The following is a 14,820-nucleotide window of genomic DNA, read 5'->3' on the forward strand; positions in this document are numbered from 1 at the left end:
AGGGCACGCAAATGAAGGTGAAAAGCAAACTGGTCCTGCTTGCGTACCGATATATATTTTTAAATCATGCCAGGCACTGCCCAGTTTCGGAGACGTTGGCTACTGTTGCACTGCAGGAGGACCAAAGGGGGTACACAACAAACCTGGGGAGGGAGGACGAAGGAAGGGAAGGAAGGCGAGATAGCCCTGACCTGCTTGGGGGTCTAGTCCAATCAGAGAGCAGGAAGGCGAGGCGACTCGCTTCTCATTGGATGGCTAGGTGTGGGGGCGTGGCCGGGCGTGCGCTCCGCCTTGAGTCCAGTGGTTGGCTTCATCGTTCTCGCAGAATGGAAAGTCTAGACCAATCAGAGAGCAGAAAAGCTAGGATACCGGATCCTGATTGGGCAGCTCGGGGTGGAGGAGTGGCCCAGCGCGCGCTCGACCTTGAGCTCCCCGGGAACAGCTGGGCGGTCTAGCCCAATCATAGAGCAGAAAGGCGAGGGTACCGGCTCCTAATTGGGCATCTTGGGACGGGGGCCTGGTCCGGCTCGCGCTCTTGTCCAGGTCCCTGCGCCACACGACGCATTCGTGTTCCGTTGCTCGTGCTGTTGTCTGTTGGAGGAGCCCTCGCCGCCCTCGCCGCCCCGCTTCTGTGCACCATGCCGGTGGACCTGAGCCAGTGGACCGGGCCCCTGAGCCTGCGGGAGGTGGAGGAGAAGCCGCAGCGCCCGCTCAGCGTCAAGTACGCGGACTGCGAGATCCTCGAGCTGGGTCAAGTGCTGACGCCCACGCAGGTACCAGGCCCAGCTTGTGGCCCTGAGCTGGGACGGAGGCCAGGAGCTCTGCGGGGGGCAGCGAGGGAAGGGCCGGAGGCCGTGCCTTGGTGCGTACCGGCTCCGAGGCTGGAAGATCTCCTGCTGCAGAGTCTGCAGGGCCCGGGGCCGGCGAGTGCGGCCTGCGCTTCCATCCAGGCCCACCCGCTCGTCTTACAGGCGGGGAAACTGAGGTTGCTCCTCCCCACCCCCCAGTCGGCGTCTCCTGGTCAGTTACAGCAATTGACCAGACACGTTTAATGAAGTAATTGAGGCCTGGGTCCAGGAAGGGAAAACCGCAGGGCTTAGGATCAGAGACTTGGGGGTGCAAGGGACCCTCCAAGGGCATTTCACAGGTGAGGGGACCAGCCCAGAGTCACTCCGCTTCCCTGGGCCCCCTCGGGGCAGCCTCACCCCTTCCTGGGGTGGGTCCTGGGGCCAGTGGATTCCAATGTCCCTTGGAGCACTTGCGGGGTGGGGGTGGGACCGGGACCCCAACTGTGGTTAGGATGGTGGGATCAAAGACTCAGAGCTGGCCGTCAAGCCCAGCCTTTGAGGCACACTGAGGTCTAGGGGGGTGACTCTCCCAAGGTCACCCAGTTAATGAGCAGCAGATCTGGGATTTGAACTCAGGTCCTCAGACTCCTCCTTAGGCATCTTTGTGCGAGGCCATCCTGCCTTGAGAAAGGGGGCAAGGGAAAGAGGAGGGGGAGGGAGGAGCAGTCCTGCATTTTTCTGTTTTTGTCTGGTCCAAAAGTCCTTTGTGTTTGTCTTTGCATTACTTAACAGGGTTGCTGGCACACTTTGGAGCTTAATAAATGCTTGGTTTGGGTCTTTGAGGAGGTGGTAACCAGGCAAGGCCCTAGAGCAAACCCTGCAAAGTAGCTGGGACCGCCAAGGCAGGAGAGAGATTCTCCTTCTGTTATTCCAGGAAGAAGAAAACATTCCCTCTGATAATGTAGAAGCTCCTTTCTGCAGGGGCTTTTGTCTTGCCCCCAAGGACCTAGCCCAGTGCCTGGCACAGAGGGCGTAGACCTGCGATTTCACTGGTAGAGGAAGTGCCCTCTGGCAGTGTACCAAGCCTTCTCTTCTACAGTTCTGCCTGGAGCCATGAGAAGGTAGCATCACGCAGCCAGTATTTGTCAGAGGTTGGACTTGAACCCAGGTTTTCCTGACTCCTAGGTTGGCTTTCTAGCCACTAACTATTGCAGTAGTCTGTGGGTGATTCTGCTTGCCTCAAGTCTCTCCATTCAGCCACCAAAGCGATTTTCCTAAAGCACAGGTCTGATTATGTCACACCCTCCTCAGTAAACCCCAGTGACTGTCACCTCCAGGAGCAAACACAAAATGCTCTGTTTGGCATTCAAAGCCCTTCTGTAGCTGCCTCCTACCTTTCCAGTCTTCTCACACCTTACTCCCCAGTATGTGACACTGGCCTTCTTTCAGGTCTCAAGTAAAATCCCACCTTCTACAGGAAGCTTTTCCCAGTCCATCTTTTTTTTTAAAATAAGTTTTTGTTGATATCTTCTATTTCTTACATCACCGTAGTGATCTCAAGTATTCCTCCCCCTTCCAAAGCATCATTACATAAAATAAAAATTACCCCGTGAGCACTGGCCCCGGAGTCAGGAGGACCTGAATTCAAATTCTGTCGCAGAGGCATGATACTCACTAGCTGTGTGACCCTAGGCAAGTCACTTAACCTTGATTGCCTTAAAAAAAAATCCCTGTAATCAGCAGTGACAGCCAGTTCCTGTGTCCTCTCCTTTTCTATTTTGTTGATATATGTTTATGAAAATATTTTTCCCCTGAGGACTTCTTTAGCTGCATCCTAGAAATATTGGTGTAGTGTTTTATCATTATCATTTTCTCTTACATAGTTATTGTTTATATAATTTGTTCTTTGACTCATTATTTAGGATTTCATTGTAAAGTCTCCATTTGAGGCTGTGTCTTTTCTTTGTGGTTCCTGAACCAATTATTATTTTTTTGTACTATGGTCTATAAAGTTCCACGTAGTGTTGAGAAATATGTATATTTGCTGTTCTATTTAGATAGTAAGAGTTAAGACTGATCGTATGGAGAATGTGGAGAAAAGAGAGAGGCCAGATGATTATAGGGGGTAATGAATTAGAGAATGAGGGTATAGAGGAGACAGAAAAGGTGGATGGATAATGAAGAGAATGAGAGAAATCCTTTTTGGAAATAATGAATATTTAAAATAATGAAAATTTAAAAATCTGTGAACAGACCTAGTTGAAGAGGAGGAGAGGAAGGAGGAATTTATTTAACTGAGAGGAAAAAAAGAGGAGAAGAATTATGTAACCAAATAAAAGCAGGAGAGAAAAAGAATAAGCAGAACTCCAGAGGGGAAAGAGGGTAACAAAATAGAGGAGGGGATCAGGGTTAGGAGAAGAGAGCCAGTGGGAACAGGGCCACCTTTAAAAAAAAATAAAGATTAAAGTAAGTCAAGGAACATAATACTGTTTTTACAGCAGGAGAGAGGGAAAATCATAACTTGGGGGAAAAGCAATATTAGAGACAGAGAGGAAAAAATAAACCTTTCCTAACTTTAAATGTGAGTGGAGTACACAATCCAACAACATGAGAAAGAATAAGTGATTGATTGGATAAGAAACCAAAACCCTACAATCTGTTGCTTGAAAGAAACACATTAAAAAACAAAGACATACACAATATAAAACAGATGATGGGGAAAAAAATTTACTATGCATCAAGTGAATCTAAAAAAACAAGGAATTGCTATCATGCTATCTGATAAAGCAAAAAACATCCAAAAAATAAAAAGGGATAAACAAGGAAACTGTATTATGCTGAAAGGAACCATAGAAAACAAACCAGTGTTAATAATAAAAGATATTCTCCAAATGCCTCAGCAACCAAATTTCATAAGGGAAACATCAGAGCTACAAAAAGACAGTAACACAATAGTGGCAGGACACTTTAACATCCCCGTCTCAGGTCTGGATAACTCTAACAGAAAGGTTTTAAGAGGGCGGGGAAGGGTAGAGGGAACATTCTTGGAGAAACCAGCATTAAGACTCTTTCAGATGACCCTGTTCCCACTGGCTCTCTTCCCCAAACATTGATCCCCTACTCTGGTTTGTTGCCCTCTTTCCCTTTGGAGTTCTGCTTATTGGTTCATTTTTCTCCCCAGCTTTTATCTGGTTATATAATTCTTCTCCCCTTTTTTCTTCTCAGTCATAAATAGATTCCTCCTTGCTCTCCTCCCTTTCACCTAGGTCTATTCATGAGTTATAAATTTTCAGTAGTTGTGCCCCTTTCCAAAATGGATTTCTCTCTTTCTCTTCATTATCCACCCTCCTTTTCTGTCTCTGCACTCTCATTTTCTGGTTCATGACTCATAATTATCTGATCTCTTTCATTTCTCTGTATTCTTCATCCAATCACGACTTCTAAGATTTCAGGCTCTCTGCTCTAGGCACTTTCTGCATCTGCCTTGTAGGGCTTGCCCTATGGATTCCCCTTTTTCATTGTGCCCCATTGTCAGAATAACACCAATTAATTCCAGGTGTCAGACAGGACACTGCCCCATGGTAGGGGCATATTTTCTGAATATGTGACCCCCACTGAACTGTATCTTCTAATCTTGACCTTTTTTCTCCATCTGCCTGGAAATCTCCTGTGTTTATGCTTTCCTGCGCCTCCAGGTGCCAGTTGTCCCCAGGGGTTCCAACTTCCCCCTCCCAGAGATAGTCTGCATAGATTTTTCAAGCACCAGATCTCCCCAGGTCGCACCAGTGCAAGGTCTGCATCTACTTTCACAGACCATCTCTTTAGGGGCATTCATCAGTGGTCCCACAGCCAAAGCGAGGCCTTGTTCTCCCTGCCTCCCTCTTTTTTCAGTCTTTCCTCTTTCTCCTCCCCTACTCCCATGGAGCCTCTTCTGTTTCTGAGACCACAAGGGTCCTCTCCCCCTCATTGCTTGTCGCCAGCACAAAACGCATTCCTCTGGCCCCTTTGCCTGCGTTTTCGGGTACCCTGCCATATTGTAATATAATCATTGATTTACCTCACTGCATGGTGTTGCCAGATTCTATCCATAATGCCCCATACCTGCTCCTTATTGCTATCCCCACACAGCTTCCATTTTCACCGTCTCCTTGTATACAGTAGAAGGGGGTTTCTTACTGCTCTCTCTGCTGTCACTCTGTTGCTGTCCGTGACTGTTGCATTTAGTCACTCACTCCAGCATTTGTGTTGTTTGGGGTGATTGAGAAGCAGATCGTCTCTTTAGTCTTGGTTTTCTTTCAAAAAAAAGTTTCAAATGCCTCATTATTGGATGTCCATTTTTTTTTTTTCATTTTCGGTTAAGTTAAAATTTGCAGGCTAGGTCACTCTGAGTTGCATCCTGACCTCCCATTGCTGTTGGGAACGCATGATTCCATTCCCTCCTACGTTTTCTGGTGGGTGCAGAGAATCTTACGTTGTTCAAAATTCCTTTCCTTTGTATTTGACGGTCTTTCTTCTGATTGTGTATTCAATTTGTTTCTGAACTGAATTGTTAAATTTAACCACTATATGTCTTGAAGTTTGCAGCCTTGGGTTTTTTTTTTCCTTCTGGAGGTGATCTATGAATTCTTTCAACTGATATTTCCTTCTCTCTGTTTAGAAGTTCTGGGCAGTTCTCTTGTATTATTTCTTGCATTATAGTGTGAAGGTTTTTTGTCCTGTCATGTTCTTTTGGGAGACCTGTGATCCTTAGGTTGTCTCTATGCGTCCTATCTTTGAGATAATATGTTTTGCTTGCATAGTAAGTATATTTTCTTCTAATGTTCTTGTATTTTTTCTTCTCTTGTTCTAGGTTGTCCTTCACTTCTTTGTTTTTGCATTCCCAACCTATTGTTTTTTTCTGTCATTTCTTTGGTGAGGTTTGACTTTGCAGATTCCAGTTTTTCTATTCACCTCATTATTTTTGCTTTGCAGGACATAAGTTCTGTTCTCATAATTCCTTTTTTGAACCACTCAGGGACAACATGTTGTGGTTCCATGTTTTCCTTACGTTCACAGCATTGGATCATTTTCCTTTGTTTTGCAGTATTTATTCATAGCTGCCTGAATTCTTTTACTAGATCTGGAGGCCATATTTCCTTCTGTTGTTAATGTTTTCCCTATTGATTTCTCTGCTTATGTTCTAAGTCTTTGAATTTTTTTCTTCCTTAGATCTTTGGTAATTTCAGCCCCCCTCCCCCCCAATTTTCCCCAGTTTACTTTCTGGTTCTGATTTCTGTCCCATCTGATGGTGGTTTTCTTAGGGGCTGGCTCTTAAAGCATCAAAGCCTCCTCCCGTGCTCGGTAATTCATGGTTCACTAGCGTGGGTCTTGAAACGTAGTCTTGTAGGCCGAGTGACTTGTAGGTGGTCAGAACTGGCCGCCAGCTGTATTTGGTGCTCTTCATTCAGGCTTAGTAGAGTGCTGATTGCCCCTTTCATGACACAGTGTCCTGTCCTCCCTCTGTTTAGTTCAGAGAGCTACCAAGCTGGTGCTGTGGGGTTGGCCACCCTGGCACCAGCACTGGTGCTATAGGGTTGTGGTCCCCATCGGGTGTTTGGCCCTGAAGGGCAGCCGCTTGCTGCACTGGCTGTTTGTAGCTACCTGAGCAACCATGACACTGGAGAGAGGGAGAGAGATGGGGGTGTGGGTTTTGGTTTTCTTCCAAGCCCCAAACACGAGTCCTTGGTCTGCCAGGGGCTGAGTGGGCTCAGGGTGAGTGAGTGTCAGTTCGTTTTTTTTTTTTAACCTTTTGGGTCCTGGGTATCCTAAACCATTGAAACAGCTGAAGTTGCTTTATCTTTGGTGCATAATTTCTGTTTTGGAGGCTTGAGAGGTTGTGGGAATCAGGAAATGTCTGTTCCGTCATCTTGTTGTTCACAAGACCTGGAAGTCCTCCCAGTCCTTCTTAATTCTAGTACCTTTCCTCTTTTGGTTATTTCCATTCGTGTGTGTGTGTGTGTGTGTGTGTGTGTGTGTGTGTGTGTGTGTTTGTACACAGTAGTCTATATGTTGACTCCTTTATTAGATTGTAAGCTTTTGAGGGCAGGAACTTTCTTTTTTGTATTTGTGTACCCAGTGCTTAATAAATGTCTGTTGACTTACTGTTCAGTGCCTGTAATAAATGCTTATTGATTGATCCCCGATTGAGTCAAGGATACAGCCATAGGCACCGGCACTTAGCACATTGTAAGTGCTGAGTAAATGTTTATTGATTTACTGACTTTTCTCAGCAGTTCCCTTGTTCCCTGGAAGGGTTTGACCCCAATTTTAAACCTGTGTGTTGTGTGTGTGTGTGTGTATGTGTATCTATAAGTATACAGTTAGATGGATATAGATAGGCATAGATATAGATAGATTCATATACGTCCTTTTAAAAAGCAGAATTTATGCTTTTGAATTCCCTGCCCCTGGTTACTTGTCACTGAGCAAGTGAATGGAGACCAGAATGAGATGTCTTTTCCAGAAGTAGTTAAGCTGGGTCTGAATCATAGGATTCAGAGCTGGAAGGCCCCTCAGAGATCCTTCTTGGCCCCCACCCTTTACAACTGAGGATACAGGCCTCATGGAGGGAAGCAGTTTGCCCAAGGTCACCCCAGTAATTGGGAGCACCTGGGTTCCAATCCATACCATCAGATTCCACACCTTTGCAGTGGCCGAGGCAAAAGTTGCTGATTGGGACATCTTTTGGCAGCAGTTTTAATAAATATTCTGCTAAACAGCATGGATGGGTTTTGCTGCCTCCCCTCTTTCCCTCTCCTGATGAGAAAGAGAGAAAACACAAATTCATGACCTTTCATGCCCCCTCTTGCCAGCAGCGTCTGGCTGGAAGGTGGTATCAGCTCCTGTACACCTCTCCCCTGTGTGGCTGCTTCTGGACCTTGAAAGAAATCCTTTTGTAGGGTGGGGGTCAGGATAAGGTCCCTGGGACCTGTGCTTCAGCAGCAACGTGATGTTCTCTCTCCTGCTGCATAACAGAGTGAGTGGATAGAGAAAACCAGGGCCCAAAGAGGGCACTGGGGCAGTGGCCTGGTTCTTGGGCACCAGAGTGCAGGTAACAGCGTGACCCTCTGTTGCTATAGGTCTGACCCCCAGGCTGAGGGTGGCATGTCATTGTCCTCAGCATCAGTCTGGGCTTAATTTCCAGCTCTCCCACTCAATTGGTGTGACTTTGGACAAGTCTCTTTGCCTAAAGTGGTTGTGCCCTCTGTGAAATGGGTGAGAATGGCTAGTGTTTATAGTTTTGGAAAGCTTATCACGTATACAGTGTGATTCTCACAATGACCTTGGGAGGCAGGGGCTCTTTTTAATCCTCATTTTACAGGTGAGGAAACTGAGACAGACAGGTTAAGTGATTTGCCCAGGATCATACAAGTTGAACTTAGCACTTCTGATTTCAAGTCTGTGACTTTGCCGCCACACCGTTATCGCCACCCAATTTTAAGGATGGAGATGAAGCTATGTGTAAGTTGGGCCAGCTGCCCAACTTCATGGGGTTATTGTGAAGAAAAGTACATTATCAGCTGTAAAATGCAATAGGGGTATCTGGTTACTGTTATTCCCATAGGCTCCTGGGGACCTCAAGGGTCATCTATTCCAGTTGCCCCATTTTCTCCCATTTAAGAACTTCAGGGTGGACCTTGTGGTCCAGACAATGCTATCAGGGTCCACAGTTGGAGTCGAGGCTGGATGTTTATGAGCTCTGTGATCCTGGATGTGTCATTAACTTCTCTGTGCCTCAGTTTCCTTCTCTGTAAAGTGGCCAAAATACTGATATTCCCCTACCTCGTGGGGTGTCCTATCCTCTTCAACTGTGAAATGCCCTTGAAATATGAGCAGCTCTCAGCAGGCATTTATTAAGCACCTACTGGGTGCTGAGGACGCAAAGGTTAATGAAACAGCCCCTGCCCTCCAGGAGCTTCCATTCAGTTGATGGGAGCAGGTGAGGGAAAAGCCAGGCAGAGGAAAGGCCTCCCCAGATTTCTGCCCTCTGCAGAGAGTCTGATGTTCTGGCAAGATCTTTGGTGAAGTAGCATTGCCTGCTGTGGGGGAGGGCCCAGAGAACAGGCCGTTCTGGAGTTTAGAGGGCCGCCTGACCTTAGCTGGGGACGTGCCTCCCTGTCATGGTTCCTTATGTTTTGCACTCCCCACGACGCCAGAGCCCAGCTTAGAGAACACACATGAAGGGCTCGGTTAGTTTGTCTTCTCCCCCTGCCCCTGCTGCCTGACGGCCGACGACCGGTCATTTCCCTGCAGGTGAAGGGCCGTCCGGTCAGCATTGGATGGCAGGGCTGCGACCCCTCGAAGCTCTACACTCTGGTCCTCACAGACCCAGATGCTCCCAGCAGGAAGGACCCCAAATTCCGGTGAGTCGGAGGAAGGTGGGGTGCGGAGGCTGGTGGTGACCGCTGCTCCCAGCTGTAGCTCTTGGCTGTCCGTGGAATGGCTCCAGGCCACACGAGCAGCAGGGAGTAGCTTGGCTCTGAGCATGGGATGGCCCTGTCTGAACACACCTTAGAAACAAGGTGGTGGCCATGCTTTAGCATGTCATGCATCACTCCAGAGATGCAGGTAACGCTGGGCTTGGAGTCAGGAGGACCTGGCTTCAAATCCTGCCTCTCATCTCCTGGTTGTGTGACCCTGCCTGGGCAAGTCACTTAAGGTCTCTCAGTTTCTTCATCTGCCTCATGGGCCTGTTGTGAGGATCAGATGAAACTGTACGTGAAGAGCTCTGTAGAGCTCACAGCTTCATCTTGAGGTTTGTCACTTGCCTTCTCCACAACCAGCTCTTGGAAATGTTGTTATACCCATTTTACAGATGAGGAAGCTGAGGCTCGGATTAACGTGACTTGTCCATGGTTATTACTGGAATAGGATGCATCCGATCTCAGAGCTAGAGCTGACTCTGGCCTCAGACGCCATTGGCTCCTGTCACTGCATTTAACTTGATATAATTTGTTTTTTTGCATACAAATCCACCTGTTTCTGATGCTCAGCTTCCTTTTTGAAAAACACGTAATAATCACCGTGTTACCTTTAGAACCATCTCTTGTCCTGTTTCCTTCTGCTCCCTCTCCCCTCCCCCCAAATCCTTCCCACTGCGAAAACAAAAGGAGGCCAGAAAGCCCTGGGAACAAGTAAGCTGAGTCCAGTGTGAGCCGTGTCCAGAATCTCATTCCACACCCTCAGCCGGCTTAGAGAGGACTGTCTGAGGGGAGGGGTGTCGGCCTTTCCCGGAGGGCCCCTACAGACCCGGCCTCCTGCCCCAGCTCCTCTGGGCAGCCTCGGGCTCAGCTACAGGCTGTGGCCGTGCTGCTCCGAGAGTCATCTCTGGCTTCAGATCCCACCTCACAGACTCACTGCCCTTCTGACTTTGGGCAAGTCACTTTGACTCTCCTGGCCGCAGTTTTGTCATCTGTAAGATGGGGGGTTGGACTAGGTGTCCTCTGATGTCCCGTCCAGCTCCAGGATCCTGTGACCCAGAAAGGCCCCCGGAGAAGAAGCCGCTCATCGGCCTCCCCAGTGCCCCACTCAGGGGCTGAGGCTTTGATCTGGTGGTGGCCATGTCCAGCCGGCTTCTCGGACCTCCTCTCTGGTCCTCCCCTCTGCTTATCCTGTAACGTGGCACGGCAGAGCCTTTCCTGGGTCTGCTGCTCCGAGTGCCGGAATGGGAGCTCTGGCCTTGGGGGGCACGGACAAGAGCGTCCACCGGGTTCTGACTATACTTTTCTCACCTCAGGGAGTGGCACCACTTCCTGGTTGTCAACATGAAAGGCAGCGATATCAGCAGTGGAGATGTCCTCTCGGATTACGTGGGCTCTGGCCCACCCAAGGGAACAGGTGAGTCAGGAGGAAGTCTGGAGCTGCTTCTAGGCCTGAGCGCATGGATACGCTCTCTGGCTTCCACTTACAGATGGCTCTGAATGCACAGTCTGGGGCATGGTGGATTCCTGGATGAGCTGGGAGGGGCCTCAGAACAGGGGATGGCAGGGCCGGGAGGGGCCTCAGAACAGGGGATGGCAGGGCCGGGAGGGGCCTCAGAACTGGGGATGGCAGGGTCGGGAGGGGCCTCAGAACTGGGGATGGCAGGGTCGGGAGAGGCCTCAGAACAGGGGATGGCAGGGCCGGGAGGGGCCTCAGAACAGGGGATGTCAGGGCTGGGAGGGGCCTCAGAACAGGGGATGTCAGAGTGGGATTGGCTCTGGAGGCATTGGCTCAGAGTTGTGGATGAGCTGTGTATCTTCATTGGTGGAGGGAGTTTACACACTGGCAATTCTGTGCAGAGAAGTCTTAGAGGAAGCCGTCCTTGGGCCTCTGTGCCCTGGCTCCTGGCAGCGTCTTGCGGCTCCCCAAGCAGCATCCCTTCCCTAAGGGGCCTCACTGGAAGCCCTGGCTTCTGGCCTCTGCCTGCAGACCTCCCCCAAGGGGGCTCATCACGGGGCGTTCCTTGTGCCCCTGCAGCCTGGTGCTAGGGAAGGGGAGTCAGAGGACCGGTGTCTAAGCTGGTCATTCAGCAAGCCTTCATTACACGTCTGCTTTGTGCCACACACCATGTGAACAGGGAGACCAAGACAGAAATGAAAAGCCCTGCCCTTGAGGAGTGCCCTGTAGCACATTGACGGACATGCCAGATAACTAGACAGTGCTGCCTGTGTGTGTGCATGTGTGTGTGTGTGTGTGTGCGCGCGCGCGCGTGCGTGCATGGGCCAGACTGGGTGTCCTCCTGCACCCCCCCATTCCCTACTGCACCTACCTCCAGGCCTGGCTTTGCCTGTAGGTTCAACTCCCTCCCTTCTCTCATACCTGATGAAGCTAGCCCAGAGATGCTTCCTGGCTGTGTGACCCTAGGCAGGTCACTTTCTCTGTGCCTCAGTCTCCTCATTTGTAAAATGGAGATAAGATTTACATGAAATGTGGTCGTCATAGCACACCTGTTAGGAAGTGACCAGCTCAGAGTCACAGAGGGACGGTGTTAAGTCATAAAGCTAGAGCTTGACCCCTCATCCTCTGGCTGGAGAATGTCAGGTTTTCCCCACTGCTTCAGTCATCCTGGATGATGAGAGCTGTTTCCCCTTCTCCCCCACCCCCATCCCTCTCCCTTTGAAGGCCCTGGCTCCGAGCCCTCTGCCGCCAGGCCTGGCCGCTGTCATCTGGCACCACGTCAGTTTGTCTGTGTGTGGAGCAGGTGCCCAGCCTCAGGCAGGGCGGGATGGGGAGTGGGGCGGGGGGCCTGGGGAGCAGCTGGTGGAGGCTGGCTGCCCATGGACTGACTTCGCTGAAGCCGCAGCCCGTGACCTCTGCTTTTCAGCTGCTGCCAAAGGTGCTGATGTTTCCTCTTGGGCTTGTCACCCGAGGTCCTGCAGGCAGTGAGCGTCTGAGGCAGGATTTGAACCCTGGTCCTCTGCAGCCAGTGTTTGAAGAGCTTTGGTGGGGGTGGGGTCAGGGAATCCCATGGTGTTGCAGATGACTGGACTATAAGAGCTCCCAGGATCAGATATGCTCCAGCTCAAGGCCGGGGTGCTTAATAATAGCGAGAATAGTAGTGGTAGCTAACGTTTATAGAGCAGTTATTGTGTGCCAGGCGCTGTGCTAAGTGTTTTCAACTATCATCTCATTTTGCTTAAGCTGGGGTCCAAGAGCCCTTTACCCTCAGCCCGTCTTGGGGTCTGTGGAGGGATTTCGGGGAATCCATGAACTTGGGTAGAAAAAAGTACATCCTTATTTAAGAATAATGAGTTTCCTTTATAATCCACTATATTTTTTTCAATTCATTTAAAAACATGTTTCTGAAAAGAGGTTTGTCCCTGGGCTTCCCCAGATCCCCCAGGGGCTCCAGGACACACCCAAGGTGAAGAGCCCTTGTTTCAGTACCATGTCCTGCCACTCCTGGGGCCTGAACAAGAAGATTGCGGCTGGAGGCAGCCAGTCTCCATCACGGATAGCTGCCTGACCGGCCTCAGTGACTGCTGACACCTGTTTGCCTTGCCCCGCAGTGCTGGCCAGATAGAGAGGGGAGGGTGCCTCTCCCTGGGATGCACTCATTTCTCTGCAGTGGTTATCAAATTAGGTGGTTTAATTACGGAAGGATCCACAGGAGAAGGGCCATTCTCACAATTAGGAGTTGTGCTCTAATTAAAAAACCTGCCAACCCACTTTCTGCAGAACTTGGAAGCTCCTTGTGTGGTGGGATTCAGCTGGCTGGAGCTGGGCGTGGCCCTGCTAGGGATCCTGGCTGAGCAGAAAGTGACCCTTAGCAGCTCAGGAGGGCTTCCTTCCCATTGCTCTTAGGCTGGGCCAGGCCAGTGGGAACAGGGCTCTCTGAGCCTTCCCTCGGCTCAGACTTGCTCTCGGATCGCCCACATCCAGAAGTGGGGGAGGCAGGATTGCTAAGGGGGGGATGGGAAGAAATCATAGGCTCAGTCTGCGGGCCCCATGGGTGGCATTTGGCGCTGCCAGCTGTGCCCCCATCTGCCCTCTGCCTTTCTCCCAGGTCTTCACCGCTATGTGTGGCTGGTTTATGAGCAGAGTGGGCCACTCAAATGTGATGAACGTGTCCTGAGCAACCGTTCCGGGGACCACCGGGGCAAATTCAAGGTGGCTGCCTTCCGTGGCAAGTACAAGCTTGGGCCCCCCGTCGCTGGCACGTGCTACCAGGCTGAATGGGACGATTATGTGCCCCGGCTCTATGAGCAGCTGGCAGGGAAGTAGGCCCTGTCATCACATGACCCCTCCCCAGGCAGTGGCATCTAAGGGGCGGTGTGAGCAGATGCCCCCTCCCCCTTACTCCCACAGGCTTGACTTGCTCAGTCATTGACTGGCATGGAGTCTTTTCCTTCTGATGGTGGAGGGGGGGGCCCGGGTGTAGGATATGGGAACTTGCTTTCAGTGATGTCAGCTTGCTGGCTTAGTGGGCGGGGGGGGGGGGGGGGGAATTGAGATGTTAGTAAAAGTCATGATCTGATTCCTAGCATCCTAGTGGAGAAATAGAAATAATCTGTAAAGATGCTGATAGCTGAACATAGGTAGAATGTTGAGATTCCGCTATCTTTGTTACATCTTTGTGCTTCCTGTCCCTGGTGTCACATCCTTTTCTTCTGAGATCTTTATGGACAGAAACTGATTTTGGAGGGTCCAAGATCCTATTTCATGGCAAGTTTTCTCTTCCAGGAGAATCAGATCAGTGGGGTTCTTGGCCAATGCTTCCTCATTTAAAAAGGTTCTAAGCGAATTTAAACCAGCCTTTGTGAAGCAGCTTAGTGGGTCCATTTGTGTCATTTGCAGCTGGAAAGGCAGCGGTGGGCTTCACTAAACTCCCATTCCCCTGCCATTCCCTGAGTTGAGAAGTGTGCATGGCTGGGTTTTTGGGTTAGACATGTTTGCTGTACTCACATTTTGGTGTTAAATCTGCTGCAAGTCTTCGTTGTAAGAGAAGCAGGACTTGACTTACAAACATTTGTGTTTAATTCTGCTGTTTGCTTATTGTTGAATTAAAAAAATGGAATAACCTGGCCGCTTCCTGATTCTTTTTTCTCCACACACAAAGTGGTGCTGCAAGCAGGGGATGTGTGTTCCTTGTGGAATGGCTTCCTGTTACCTGGAGGGAACTTCTCACAATTCTTTGCAGGTGGCCACAAAGGCAGCTGGCATCAGGGGAAGCTGGGTCAACCCTGGCTTTGATGTGTCATCATTGTGTGACCTTGGACAAGTCACTGAACTCACCGTCCTTATCCGAGGAGGTTGTTGAATTAGGTGGCCTCTGCTACCCCAAACTGCGCTGACCTAGCACCCTCATTTTACCAGGGAGGGGGCCGAGGTTGAGACAGGTGCACTGACTTAGTGACGGGTCTGGCAGGACTCTCATGATGAGGTTCTAAGTCCGCAGAGAACAGCTGGGTTCACATCCTAGCTGTGGCCAGGACCCTGATCTGCGGGACCCTGGGCAGGTCACTTCCCCGGGCCTCTGTGTCCTCTTCTGCAAAATGAGGGGTGGGCCGAG

General features: G+C 50.0%; 1 protein-coding gene across 1 annotated transcript; it reads left to right on the plus strand.

Annotated features, from left to right (window-relative positions):
* The first annotated feature begins 532 nt into the window (after positions 1 to 532).
* PEBP1 (phosphatidylethanolamine binding protein 1) lies at positions 533 to 14,332 on the plus strand. Its single transcript, XM_027865417.1, has 4 exons — positions 533 to 773; positions 9,081 to 9,190; positions 10,564 to 10,664; positions 13,315 to 14,332. Exons 1-4 carry the CDS (start codon positions 639 to 641, stop codon positions 13,530 to 13,532), a joined length of 564 nt encoding a protein of 187 aa, XP_027721218.1. The 5' UTR covers positions 533 to 638; the 3' UTR covers positions 13,533 to 14,332.
* Positions 14,333 to 14,820: the final 488 nt, after the last annotated feature.

This window comes from Vombatus ursinus, unplaced genomic scaffold (genome assembly GCF_900497805.2).
Source record: "Vombatus ursinus unplaced genomic scaffold, bare-nosed wombat genome assembly UNPS02001287.1, whole genome shotgun sequence".
Taxonomy (NCBI): domain Eukaryota; kingdom Metazoa; phylum Chordata; class Mammalia; order Diprotodontia; family Vombatidae; genus Vombatus; species Vombatus ursinus.

What these genes read in the sequence shown, in the direction of transcription:
- PEBP1 (XM_027865417.1), top strand. Translation starts at nt 639, where the DNA reads ATGCCGGTGGACCTGAGCCAGTGGACCGGGCCCCTGAGCCTGCGGGAG. An exon ending in AAGTGCTGACGCCCACGCAG is followed by an intron (nt 774 to 9,080) that starts GTACCAGGCCCA and finishes ATTTCCCTGCAG; the next exon opens with GTGAAGGGCCGTCCGGTCAG. An exon ending in TGGCCCACCCAAGGGAACAG is followed by an intron (nt 10,665 to 13,314) that starts GTGAGTCAGGAG and finishes CCTTTCTCCCAG; the next exon opens with GTCTTCACCGCTATGTGTGG.